The 14,520-nt window shown below is 36.7% G+C and overlaps 1 protein-coding gene across 12 annotated transcripts in view; it reads right to left on the reverse strand.

Moving 5' to 3' along the window:
* Nucleotides 1–14,520, reverse strand: part of CABCOCO1 (ciliary associated calcium binding coiled-coil 1) — a 128,089-nt gene that overhangs the window by 77,288 nt on the left and 36,281 nt on the right. For 11 of the 12 annotated variants that reach the window (XR_010935985.1, XM_067710853.1, XM_067710857.1 and 8 more), the window contains exon 5: nt 12,991–13,063. Coding sequence is in view for 11 of the 12 variants with exons in the window: in XM_067710853.1 (XP_067566954.1) it covers nt 12,991–13,063 (73 nt within the window). In the remaining variant the exon portion in view is untranslated. Of the gene's footprint in view, nt 1–5,234; nt 12,001–12,990; nt 13,064–14,520 lie in introns of those variants that run through there. The other variant, XM_067710856.1, reaches the window with a different exon arrangement.

Raw genomic sequence — 14,520 nt, forward strand, 5'->3', positions numbered from 1 at the left:
TGCTTATAGAAATATCCAGCTCATGAATGAAAAATGAATGACAAAATATAAAAAGAGAGAGAGAGAAAACCAGACATTACCTCCTAATAAAATTGTACAAAACCACCTACAAATCATTCTTGCTAAACATTTGAACTGAAATCTAGTCAGTCTTCCAACATTAACTACCCATGTACTGGAAATATGGAAGATACAGGGACATCTTTAGGATACCACAGAAATGCAATTAGCAAACAAGACTGTGGGAAATTCTATAGCATAGAAGATTTGGCGTCTTCAACAAATAAAGTGCAAGGAAATAGAAAAAAATACAAATAATGAACCTATAAATTAAAAATAACTTAATCTAATTGCAATGTACGTATCTTATTTGGATGCTACTAAAACATACAAACAAACAAGTATGTAAATAAACCAAAACACAGACACAAACCAGTTATAATCAGGGGCTTTTGAACACTGACTGTGTATTCGATGATCTTATAGAGTTACTTCAATTCAATACATTTTAGAGTCATACATTAAAATACTTAACAATTATGGATATAAGTTCATAACTGTTGAAGCTAGATAATGGATATATGAGAGTTAATATTATTCCTTCTACTTTGTATATGATTGAAACGTTCTGCAATAAAAAAATTTGTTTTAAAGAACTACTTGGTAAAATGCTACAAAAATCATGGCATTTTGATTGTGATTATACTGAGTTTACCAATTAGAGTGACATGACATCTTCATAAAATTGAGTCTCCTCAACTGGGAACAAATTTGCTCTCCATTTATTAATGATTTAAATTTTTTTATTTTTACTAAAACTGCTTAATTTTCTTTGCATCATTCTTGCACATTTTGTTAGATTCATTCCTAAACATTTTATGATTTTCATTATTACCAATGTAATCCTTTTCTAACAGGTTAATACTAAAATACAGGGCAATATTTTCTTCATGTTGGTTTCTTATCATACCACCTGCAAACAATGGCAGCTTTGTATCTTGTTTTTCAATACCTTTCTTTTTCTTCTACTTTTGACTTCTTTTTTGTTTTATCACATTGGCTAGGAACTAAAAATCCAATGTTGGGTAAAAGTAATCAGGCTTGTCTTGTTCCTTGTGGGTATTTTAATGTTTTCATTAAGATATTTTAGTGAGATTTTAATTTTTGGTATATTCTATGAGTTAAGAGTATAATTCTATATTACTGACTAACTAGAGTTTTTTTAAAATGAGAAATGGATGTTTATCAAATGCTTGACCATATTTATTGAGATGATCACTTGGTTTTTTCTTCCCCTAATCTGATAATGTACTGAATTATATTAATAGATAACCCAGTGTTAAACCATCCTTCCATATCTGGAATAAACACTATTTGAACATCTGATCCTTTGCTATATTTCACTTCCTAATATTTTATTTAAGATTATTGCATCTATTTTCATAACTGAGGTTGCCTATGAATTGTATTATTCTTTTCCATTTTTGCTTATAATTATCAATTTACAGAGTAGATTCAAAACTTTCTCAGGATTATACTAACTTCAGAGGAGGAGTTGAAAGCTTTCCAACTCTATGCTTTATAATAATTTATATAAAAGGGAATTATCTACTCCTCGAAATTTTGGTAGAACTAGCCTGTAAAACCTTCCACATCTGATGCCATTTTTACATGTAGATTTTTCAATGTCTTACATGGTTATCATTCTATTAAGGTTTTCTACACTCTCTCAAGTAAATTTATAGTTTCTCAAGTAAAATTTACACTTCCCTGAATACTGTTTTTTTCTAGATTTTCAAGCCTATCAACATAAAATTGATACTTTAGTAAAAGTTTTCAAATCTCATTTTTAATAAACAAGATCTCTATCAGTTCATTTATCAAGAAAACAATAAACTTTCAAACTTTTCTGAGAATATTAGAGTTTAGGCTTTCTACCATTTGCTCTGTCAACTCTGTTCCTTAGCCATTGTTTGATCTGTCCATAGAGTTTCACACCTTTCTTATGATTGTTTTTCAAAGTTTTAAAAATTATTTATTTATTTTTCATTGGATGACTTGAATAATATTTATTATTTTATACAGCAAGTTCTTATTAGTCATTAATTTTATACACATCAGTGTATACATGTCAATCCCAATCGCCCAATTCATCACACCATGACCCCCACCACCCCACCGCTTTCCCTCCTTGGTGTCCATACATTTGTTCTCTACATCTGTGTCTCAATTTCTGCCCTGCAAACGAGTTCATCTGTACCATATTTCTAGGTGCCACATATGTGCGTTAATATATATTTGTTTTTCTCTTTCTGACTTACTTCACTCTGTATGTCAGTCTCTAGATTGATCCACGTCTCTACAAATGACCCAATTTCGTTCCCTTTTATGGCTGAGTAATATTTCATTGTATATAGGTACCACCTCTTCTTTATGCATTCGTCTGTCGATGGACATTTAGGTTGCTTCCATGATATGGCTATTGTAAATAGTGCTGCAATGAACATTGGGGTGCATGTGTTTTTTTGAATTATGGTTTTCTCTGGGTATATGCCCAGTAGTGGGATTGCTGGATCATATGGTAATTCTATTTTTAGATTTTTAAGGAACCTCCATACTGTTCTCCATAGTGGATGTATCAATATACATTCCCACCAACAGTGCAAGAGGGTTCCCTTTTCTCCAGCCCCTCTCAAGCATTTGTTGTTTGTAGATTTTCTGATGATGCCCATTCTGACTGGTGTGAGGTGATACCTCATTGTAGTATTCATTTGCATTTCTCTAATAATTAGTGATGTTGAGTGGCTTTTCATGTGCTTCCTGGCCATCTGTATGTCTCCTTTGGAGAAATGTCTATTTAGGTCTTCTGCCATTTCTGGATTGGGTTGTTTGTTTTTTTAATATTGAGCTGCATGAGCTGTTTATACATTTGGGAGATTAATCCTTTGTCCATTGATTTGTTTGCAACTATTTTCTCCCATTCTGACGGTTGTCTTTTTGTCTTGTTTCCTTTGCTGTGCAAAAGCTTTGAAGTTTCATTAGGTCCCATTTGTTTATTTTTGTTTTTATTTCCATTACTCTAGGAGGTGGATCAAAAAAGACCTTGCTGTGATTTATGTCAAAAAGTGTTCTTCCTATGTTTCCCTCTAAGAGTTTTATAGTGTCCGGTCTTACATTTAGGTCTCTAATCCATTTTGAGTTTATTTTTGTGTATGGTGTTAGGGAGTGCTCTAATTTCATTCTTTTACATGTAGCTGTCCAGTTTTCCCAGCACCACTTATTGAAGAGATTGTCTTTTCTCCATTGTATATCCTTGCCTCCTTTTTCATAGATTAGTTGACCATAGGTGCGTGGGTTTATTTCTGGGCTTTCTATTTTGTTCCATTGATCTATGTTTCTGTTTTTGTGCCAGTACCATACTGTCTTGATTACTGTAGCTTTGTAGTATAGTCTGAAGTCAGGGAGTCTGATTCCTCCTGCTCCATTTTTTTCCCTCAAGACTGCTTTGGCTATTCTGGGTCTTTTGTGTCTCCATACAAATTTGAAGATTTTTTGTTCTAGTTCTGTAAAAAAGGCCATTGGTAATTTGATAGGGATTGCATTTAATCTGTAGATTGCTTTGGGTAGTATAGTCATTTTCACAATATTGATTCTTCCAGTCCAAGAACATGGTATATCTCTCCATCTGTTGGTATCATCTTTAATTTCTTTCATCAGTGTCTTATAATTTTCTGCATACAGGTCTTTTGTCACCCTAGGTAGGTTTATTCCTAGGTATTTTATTCTTTATGTTGCAGTGGTAAATGGGAGTGTTTCCTTAATTTCTCTTTCAGATTTTTCATCATTAGTGTATAGGAATGCAAGAGATTTCTGTGCATTAATTTTGTATCCGGCAACTTTACCAAATTCACTGATGAGCTCTAGTGGTTTTCTGGTGGCATCTTTAGGATTCTCTATGTATAGTATCATGTCACCTGCAAACTGTGACAGTTTTACTTCTTCTTTTCCAATTTGTGCTACTTTTATTGCTTTTTCTTCCCTGATTGCCGTGGCTAGGACTTCCAAAAGTATGTTGAATAATAGTGGCAAGAGTGGACATCCTTGTCTTGTTCCCAATCTTAGAGGAAATGCTTTCAATTTTTCACCATTGAGAATGATGTTTGCTGTGGGTTTGTTGTACATGGCCTTTATTATGTTGAGGTAGGTTCCCTCTATGCCCACTTTCTGGAGAGTTTTTATCATACATGGGTGTTGAATTTTGTCAAAAGCTTTTTCTGCATCTATTGAGATGATCATATGGTTTTTATTCTTCAATTGTTAACATGGTATATCACATTGATTGATTTGCGTATATTAAGAATCCTTGCATCCCTGGGATAAATCCCACTTAGTCATGGTGTATGATCCTTTTAATGTGTTGTTGGACTCTGTTTGCTAGTATTTTGTTGAGGATTTTTGCATCTATATTCATCACTGATATTGGTTTGTAATTTTCTTTTTTTGTAGTATCTTTGTCTGGTTTTGGTACCAGGGTGATGGTGGCCTCATAGAATGAGTTTGGGAGTGTTACTTCCTCTGCAATTTTTTGGAAGAATTTGAGAAGGATCATTGTTAGCTCTTCTCTGTTTGATAGAATTCACCTGTGAATCCATCTAGTCCTGGACTTTTGATGTTGGAAGATTTTTTTTTTTTTTTTTTTTTTTTTTTGTGGTGCGCGGGCCTCTCACTGCTGTGGCCTCTCCTGCTGCAGAGCACAGGCTCCGGACGCTCAGGCCCAGTGGCCATGGCTCACGGGCCCAGCTGCTCCATGGCATGTTGGATCCCCCCAGACCGGGGCACGAACCCGTGTCCCCTGCATCAGCAGGTGGACTCTCAACCACTGCACCACCAGGGAAGCCCTGTTGGAAGATTTTAAATCACAGTTTCAATTTCATTGCTTGTGATTGTTCTGTTCATATTTTCTATTTCTTCCTGGTTCAGTCTTGGGAGGTTATACCTTTCTAAGAATTTGTCCATTTCTTCCAGGTTGTCCATTTTATTGGCACACAGTTGCCTCTAGTAGTCTCTTAGGATGCTATGTATTTCTGTGGTGTCTGTTGTAACTTCTCCTTTTTCATTTCTAATTTTATTGATTTGAGTCCTCTCCCTCTTTTTCTTGATGAGTCTGGCTAATGGTTTATCAATTTTCTTTATATTCTCAAAGAACCAGCTTTTAGTTTTATTGATCTTTGCTATTTTTTTTTTGTTTCTATTTCATTTATTTCTGCTCTGATCTTTATGATTTCTTTCCTGCTGCTAACTTTGGTTTTTGATTGTCCTTTCTCTAGTTCCTTTAGGTGTAAGGTTAGATTGTTCATTTGAGATTTTTCTTGTTTCTTGAGGTAGGCTTGTATAGCTATAAACTTCCCTCTTAGAACTGCTTTTGCTGCATCCCATAGGTTTTGGATCGTATTGTTTTCATTGTCATTTGTCTCTAGGTATTGATTTCCTCTTTGATTTCTTCAGTGATCTCTTGGTTATTTAGTAACGTATTGTTTAGCTTCCACGTGTTTGTGTGTTTTACGTTTTTTTCCCTGTAATTCATTTCTAATCTCATAGCATTGTGGTCAGAAAAGATGCTTCATATGATTTCAATTTTCTTAAATTTATTGAGTCTTGATTTGTGACCCAAGATGTGATCTATCCTGGAGAATGTTCTGTGTGCACTTGAGAAGAAAGTGTAATCTGCTGTTTTTGTATGGAATGTCCTATAAATATCAATTAAATCTATCTGGTCTATTGTGTCATTTAAAGCTTCTGTTTCCTTATTTATTTTCATTTTGGATGATCTGTCCATTGGTGTAAGTGAGGTGTTAACGTTCCCCAGTATTATTGTGTTACTGTCGATTTCCTCTTTTAGAGCTGTTAGCCGTTGCCTTATGTATTGAGGTGCTCCTATGTTGGGTGCATATACATTTATAATTGTTATATCTTCTTCTTGGATTGATCCCCTGATCATTACATAGTGTCCTTCCTTGTCTCTTGTAACATTCTTTAAAGTCTATTTTATCTGATATGAATATTGCTACTCCAGCTTTCTTTTGATTTCCATTTGCATGGAATATCTTTTTCCATCCCCTCACTTTCAGTCTGAATGTGTCCCTAGGTCTGAAGTGGGTCTCTTGTAGACAGCATATATATGGGTCTTGTTTTCGTATCCATTCAGCAAGCCTGTGTCTTTTGGTTAGAGCATTTAATCCATTCACGTTTAAGGTAATTATCGATATGTATGTTCCTATTACCATTTTCTTAATTGTTTTGGGTTTGTTTTTCTGGGTCCTTTTCTTCCCTTGTGTTTCCCACTTAGAGAAGTTCCTTTATCATTTGTTGTAGAGCTGGTTTGATGGTGCTGAATTCTCTTAGCTGTTGCTTGTTGGTAAAGCTTTTGATTTCTCCATCGAATCTGAATGAGATCCTTGCCAGGTGGAGTAATCTTGGTTCTTCTCTTTCATCACTTTAAATATATCATGCCACTCCCTTCTGGCTTGTAGAGTTTCTGCTGAGAAATCAGCTGTTAACCTTATAGGAGTTCCCTTGTATGTTATTTCTCGTTTTTCCCTTGCTGCTTTTAATAATTTTTTTGTCTTTAATTTTTGCCAAATTGATTACTATGTGTCTTGGTGTGTTTCTCCTTGGGTTTCTCCTGTATGGGACTCTCTGCACTTCCTGGAGTTGGGTTGCTTTTTCTCTTCCCATGTTAGGGAAATTTTCGACTATAATCTCTTCAAATATTTTCTCTGGTCCTTTCTCTCTCTCTTCTCCTTCTGGGACCCCTATAATGTGAATGTTGTAGCATTTAATATTGTCCCAGAGGTCTCTTAGGCTGTCTTCATTTCTTTTCATTCTTTTTTCTTTATTCTGTTCTGCAGCAGTGAATTCCACCATTCTGTCTTCCAGGTCACTTATCCGTTCTTCTGCCTCAGTTATTCTGCTATTGATTCCTTCTAGTATAGTTTTCATTTCAGTTATTGTATTGTTCATCTCTGTTTGTTTGTTCTTTAATTCTTCTAGGTCTTTGTTAAACATTTCTTCCATCTTCTCGATCTTTGCCTCCATTCTTTTCCCAAGGTCCTGGATCATCTTCACTATTATTATTCTCAATTCTTTTTCTGGAAGGTTGCCTATCTCCACTTCATTTAGCTGTTTTTCTGGGGTTTTATCTTGTTCCTTCGTCTGGTACATAGCCCTCTGCCTTTTCCTCTTGTCTATCTTTCTTTGAATGTGGTTTTTGTTCCACAGGCTGCAGGACTGTAGTTCTTCTTGCTTCTGCTGTCTGCCCTCTGGTGGATGAGGTTATCTAAGAGGCTTATGCAAGTTTCCTGATGGGAGCGACTGGTGGTGTGTAGAGCTGACTGTTGCTCTGGTGGGCAGAGCTCAGTAAAACTTTAATCTGCTTGACTGCTGATGGGTGGTTGGGTTCCCTCCCTGTTGGTTGTTTGGCCTGAGGCAACCCAACACCGGAGCCTACCTGGGCTCTTTGGTGGGGCTAATGGCGGACTCTGGGAGGGCTCATGCCAAGGAGTACTTCCCAGAACTTCTGCTGCCAGTGTCCTTGTCCCCATGGTGAGCCACAGCCACCCGCCCACCCCGCCTCTGCAGGAGACCCTCCAACACTAGCAGGTAGGTCTGCTTCAGTCTCCCCTGGGGTCACTGCTCCTTCCCCTGGGTCCCAATGCACACATTACATTGTGTGTGCCCTCCAAGAGTGGAGTCTCTGTTTTCCCCAGTTCTGTTGAAGTCCTGCAATCAAATCCCAGTAGCCTTCAAAGTCTGATTCTCTAGGAATTCCTCCTCCCATTGCTGGACTCCCAGGTTGGGAAGCCTGATGTGGGTCTCAGAACCTTCACTCCAGTGGGTGACCTTCTGTGGTATAAGTGTTCGCCAGTTTGTGAGTCACCCACCCAGCAGTTATGGGACTTGATTTTACTGTGATTGTGCCCCTCCTACCGTCTCACTGTGGCTTCTCCTTTGTCCTTGGACGTGGGGTATCTTTTTTGGTGAGTTCCAATGTCTTCCTGTCGATGATTGTCCAGCAGCTAGTTGTGATCCTGGTGCTCTTGCAAGAGGGAGTGAGAGCACATCCTTTTACTCTGCCATCTTGGTTCCAATCCCCCTAAAAATTATTTTTAATAAATTAAAAATTATTTTTAATAAATTTATTTATTTTATTTATTTTTGGCTGTATTGGCTCTTCATTGCTGCTCATGAGCTTTTCTCTAGCTGCAGTGAGCAGGGGCTACTCTTTGTTGGGGTGTGCAGGCTTCTCATTGTGGTGGCTTCTCTTGTTGTGGAGCACAGGCTCTAGGCATGCGGCTTCAGTAGTTGGCACGCGGGCTCAGTAGTTGCAGCACACAGGTTCTAGAGTGCAGGCTCAGTAGTTGTGGCACATGGGCTTAGTTGCTCTGCGGCATGTGGGATCTTCCCAGACCAGGGATCGAATCTGTGTCCCCTGCATTGGCAGGCGGATTTTCAACCACTGCGCCACCAGGGAATCCCTCTCTTATGATTTTATTTTCCTCAACTGCTTGTTGATTTATCTTTACATTAGATGATCCTGGTTCATTTGTCTGTGGATGTTTGTTTGCCATAGCTTGCCTCTAGAGACTGTAGGGGAGCCGTAAAGAATGATGGTAGTTAGGTGTGCCAGTAGCTTATATTCAGGGTGTATTCACTGTCCCTTCTGAACATCAGCGGCCACTCTAGATCTGCCCTTCTCTTTGGCATCAATGTCCACAATAGTTTCTTTAGCTCTGGAGCAAATGTCATGGAGTCCCAGTGCTCTATGTAAGCAGCAGAAGGTAAACGGACTAAATGGTGCAGTTGCTCTACTTGCTTTCATTATTTTCCCCCTAAAGCTTCTCCCATTTCTGTAACAATTGAGGATGCCTAAATAAATGCAGCATTAACTCTGTAGCATCTTCTCAGTACATATGGGGCTGTAGTTTCATCTAATCAGTAATCAATAATTTTAGATGTCATAAAAGCTCTTATCTACAGCATTATGAATTTTGAAAATTTTGGTCTTTTATGGGATTTTAGATGGAAGAGGAGTTGTACATGTGTGCTTAGTTCACTCTTTTGATAAAATCACTATTCCCTTTTGCAAAAGTTCTTCCTGCTGCTTTTGGGGACCTATTCATCCTCTGTCACCCATTCAATACAGTCAACTTGGGTCTTCTAATAACATTACTCCTCTGGCCATAGTGACTAATTGAGAGTGGATGCATGACACAAGCACAGACAATAATACTGGGAGAAAGAATGTCTCTTTCTTTTGGAGTTGCTAAACTGGAGCTGCCTCTTTCATGTCTACCACCAGCTGAAGGAAGCCTGTCTGCAGTAGAAGGGAACAAGGCCCTTCAGAAAAAAGAAATGAAAAAAGTCTAGGAGAGATGAGAGACTGAACCACGTGCATGCATACACACACCCACATGTATTTACATACACACTCAATAACACTGCTGACTACTTAGATCCAGTTGGCTTTAGTCCAGCTTTCATCCCCTGCATTTACCAATGAGTGATCTAATAATATACCCCCCACTTTTTAATTAATTATTTTGAGAGGAATTCCTTTCACTTGCACCAAAAATATAAAATGCACTTCTGGCTAACTCATCACAACCTTTACATTTCCTCTTAGATTTCACTTGTTACTGGAAACCACCCTATTTTGTAATTACTTATGTAATCATCTCTCTCCTCTCATTTGACAATAAACTCCTTGAGGACAAGAATCATTGCTCGTCACTGTGTACCCCTAGAACTTAGCACAGGCCCAGAGCACAACAGGAACTGGATAACATATGTGGAATAATGAATATGTCATTGTTAAAGCTGCATCATCTCATTTTAGTAGATGCCTGGCAGTAGATACATGGTTAGAACCATGACTTAGGGTATCTGCTATGAGTTTTTTGACCATCATCACTGCTAATGTCCAATAGCGTTCTTTGTGTGCAAGTATTCACTGCTTCTTCTAGTTTTCAGGTAATAAAAGCAAAGGACATAGCAGTTTCCAGGTTTCTGGGTGGGTCCTTAAGGCCAAAGAAAAAATATATTCCTTAAGGAGATTCTGGTTCCCTTACAGTTCTTAAGTCTGTGGATCTGTGGTCTAATTGCATTGTCAAAACAATAGATTTGGAGAGCTCCTGGCTTGGGTGCTTAAAAGGGAATCCTCATCTCTATAAATAAAATAAGTGTCACACAGTACTTCATCCACTAAGATGGCTACAACTACAGGTATCTGCTGCCTTCGTTTTCTGCTCCATTCTGTCATTATTCTAGTTCATTCTAGTTGTTTACTGCCTTTTTCAATGTATATTGTGAACAACACTATTATATGCGAACGGTTGAATGAACTACAACACATGCTGCTTACAGAACTATACCTATTAGATTTCTAGATTATGAAAAATCTCAGGTCAAGAATAATGACTTACCGAAAATATGCCTCTAAGGTGTAACATGAAATATCTTGTAAAAGGTGAGTAGAAATTGCTAGAAACAATTGTTAAATTCAAAAATACAAATTCAATTTTCTATAAACTAAAACCCAAGAAAAGTATGAATATGATTTATGTTCTCTATTAGTAATTAGAATTAATATTTAGCCATTATTCTTAGAAGCAATTTACATGTTTTCTTAAAATCATCTATCCACAACTAAGAAAGAAACTAAATTTCGTCAGTGTTATCTACCTTGAATGCTTGCCTGAGATTTATATTTGGAACATTTATATGGCTGTTGTATGGCCCTTGTTTGGTTCCAGAGCCCTGAGGTCAGTATGAATAACTACATTAGTGGGGCAAGCCTCTGCTTCCTCTATGAAAGGTTGTTAATTTAAAAAATGGTATTTGCACCAAAGGTTATCAGACACTTCTAAAATGTCACAAAATATTGTAGTATAACACTTGCTTTGGTTAATCCTTTAAAATTCTATGAACGGGTTAATTCCTTAAGACCCAATATCCCTTCCTTAAGGACTTTTTTTTAATAGCTCTGGTCAGCTTGGGAAAAATACAAAAGACAATAGAAAATAAATGAGCCAATCTTTGTCTGCTTTCTCCATTTTATCTTTCCATAAGCATAAATGTCACCTAAATATAACCTTACAATGGAGAAGAAAGGCATGATTGTGTAATTAACAAAGGGAAAAGGGAGTTCTTTATGAAACTTTTTTTCTTGATGATTCTAAATGTCTGCATATGCTGCTATTGAAGCCACTATCATTTTCCCAAAGTTTTGCTGAATAGATGAGATAGGATTGTATTCCTAACAGATAATTACTGCAATGCTGTCACACTGTATGATGTAATTCTGACATGGAAACTTTGTCAGTGAAACTTCATCAAGTGACACCTAATTTAAGCTACAGTATGAGGAGACTGCAAAGGAGAAACTTTAAGGAAAGTCAAAAGCAAAAAGGGTTCCTTGTTTTCCTTCAGTTCATTTAAAAGGCCAGCATTAGAACAAGTACCCAAGTGGAGACTGAGACACAGTGACTGAGGTGTTTAATGAAGTAAGCAATTTATAAAGTGCAGAATAACAATACTAGGGAAGACAGAACATTTGGCACATTCCATCTGGTTCTTAATATCAGGGAAATTATAAAGATAATGTAAATATCCCCTTATTCACTTTATTTATTTTTTAATAAATTTATTTTATTATTTATTTATTTTTGGCTGCGTTGGGTCTTTGTTGCTGCACATGGGCTTTCTCTCATTGCGGCAAGCGGGGGCTACTCTTTGTTGCAGTGTGCGGGCTTCTCATTGCGGTGGCTTCTCTTGTTGTGCAGCATGGGCTCTAGGTGTGTGGATTTCAGTAGTTGTGGCCCACGTGCTTCAGTAGTTGTGCCTTGCGGGCTCTAGAGTGCAGGCTCAGTAGTTGTGGCGCACAGGCTTAGTTGCTCCGTGGCATGAGGGATCTTCCCGGACCAGGACTTGAACCCGTGTCCCCTGCATTGGCAGGCAGATTCTTAACCACTGCACCACCATGGAAGTCCCATCCCTTATTCACTTTATGTCTGACCATGGCCATTCCTATCTCCTATATTTCTAGGCAGTACAGCCTCCTCAAGCAGTTGAGCATCTAAGGAGTACTTCTGATGGCATCTTTAGCCTCCTTAAGATGTTCTCTTACCCAGGATTCATTTCTAGTAAATACATACATGTGATTATATGTAAGGCTGTGCAAAAGTATCTTTAAGTAGACCATTTCTTGTAGAACTGCTATTATATGCACTGTCACTGAATCACTTATGTCATATTACGAGGGGTTACTATGTCCTGCATTATACTATATGCTGTGTAGAAAAATAGCACACGATCCTTGCCTTCAAGGAAATTACAGTTGGATTATGTAAACTATATCAATCCACAGGAAACAATTAGGAAACCATAAACATGGTACAGATTTACATGCTTATTGGTGTGCTCAGAGTAGCCAGTATTCAGCAGAAAGAGATCAATTGGAATAAAATAATAGAACATGATTAAAGAGTTTGTCTAAGCCCTTCCTTTGAGATGTGATGCAATTAAGGAAGGTCTGCTTCATTGAGGAAGTGGGATTTGAATTAGGCCTTAAACAATGAGTATACTGAAAATAAATATGAAATTAGAAGAGATTTAACAGAATTAATTTATCTCACTTTTCCTGAGTTTATTTGTATGAAGACGTACATACTCTATCCAACTGAGCTTTGTCAAATAATCCATAAATACATAAAGTATACATGATTAACAATACCTTTAATGCCAAAAGACAGCTTACTTTCTTAATCCAAAGCTCACTCTATGTAATTATTCTTTTTGCAAACTACTAGTTGGTTATATTAACACTTGAGTAATCTTGACAAGAAGCTGCTTTCAGCTGTTAAAGACCCAGATGCTGATCAGCATGCATTAAGTGATTCAGCCTAATTGGTTCCATCTAGATAAATTACTTACCTCAGTTCCTATCACAATTTCTTCCCTGGCAGAGAAGAACAGAAACTCATACAGCTTGTAGTGTTGAAATAAGCTGAAATACAAAATAAATGTGGAAAGCTGATAAGTTTATTTCAGGAAAAAAGAGCAAATATGTAAGAATATTTATTACAGGAAAGTTGTTTGAATTGACCAAGCTAAAGATATTAAACACTAATATGAAGTTAACCACCTCCTTTACTCCAAAATAAGTTGCCCAGAAATGCTAAGCAATTAAAGGTTTATTTTTTTTGAGACACTGACAATATAACATAGTACCTAAATTAATATCAGTAAACTAATCTGTGATGAGTGGATAGGTTTGGGGTAGATTTCATCTTGACTTTTCCTGGCTCACAACCAAATATTGCACTGCCTCTAAATAACACCAAACTTCACATTCTTTTTCATGTTTTGTTCCAAACTGGAGTCAATTTCCTCTCATATGAATAGCACTGAATTCTATAGGCTACTTCCATATCAATTACTTCTCACATTCTCAAACTGTTTCAAGATTAAGGTAATTTCTGATAACACCTGAAGAATGATGCAACATTAACTGAAATACTTTTTAGATGAATGATTTTCTTGAAGAATATTCCATTACACATCAAAGAGAAGAATTAATTTGAGAAAGATAATTTCTTTAGTTCCTACCCGAAAGACTAAATGGTCAGTGTATAAAAACTATAAAGAGCTAAAAGAGCTTAAAAATATATAGTTCAAGTAAGATTAAAGATCTCAGCAATGTGTTACTGAGAGTTAAAAATTTACTGAAGGGTTGACTTCTAATATCCTGTTTGTGATAATATTTGAATTTTTCTAATTCTCTTCCTGCTGGTTGGGAAAATTAATAGGCTCATAATACAGCAAAATGCCGAAGAACAAAAAATTGTCTTAGTGGTTTCTCTTTCACTCTGGTGCCTTTTGCTATTTAAGAAAATTGATTTTAATATAACTGAGAAATTAACATTTGCAAAATGTAGCTACAGAGCATGTATAATAATGGCTTCTCCTGAATGCTGTAATGGATCAAAGTTTCAATTCATTTGAAATCAATGAAGAAATCCTCAGGCAGCTGGGTCTCTCTGAGTTATATTAGCAGTTGATCTCACTACTAACACAATCCATTAAACTGATGGGTGTACAGACTCAGTCATGGTTTGTTTTGTTTTGTTTTGTTTTTGACTACATTCAAATTAGTCATCAACATACAGAAAACTAGCTTAGGTTTTGACATTACTTTGATCTGTTGGCTAGAAAATACAACAAGATTAGTGAAGTTTGATGATTCAATGAAGCAAAATAAATTCAAACTCTCCTTCCCTTACATTGGTTACCTAGAGAAAGCTTCAAGGTTAAAACTATTACATTATCAGTAACTGACTTTGAGTAGAAAAATTAAGGAGTGTAGAATATTTTGGAAACAGCTTGGCTTCTTCTCAGTTAACTAGTCTAAAACTTTCCTTTCCCCATCTTGTGTCACACAACGAAGTCAATTCATAAATCTTC

The sequence above is a fragment of the Pseudorca crassidens genome, chromosome 16 (assembly GCF_039906515.1).
Source record: "Pseudorca crassidens isolate mPseCra1 chromosome 16, mPseCra1.hap1, whole genome shotgun sequence".
NCBI classification, from domain to species: Eukaryota; Metazoa; Chordata; class Mammalia; order Artiodactyla; family Delphinidae; genus Pseudorca; species Pseudorca crassidens.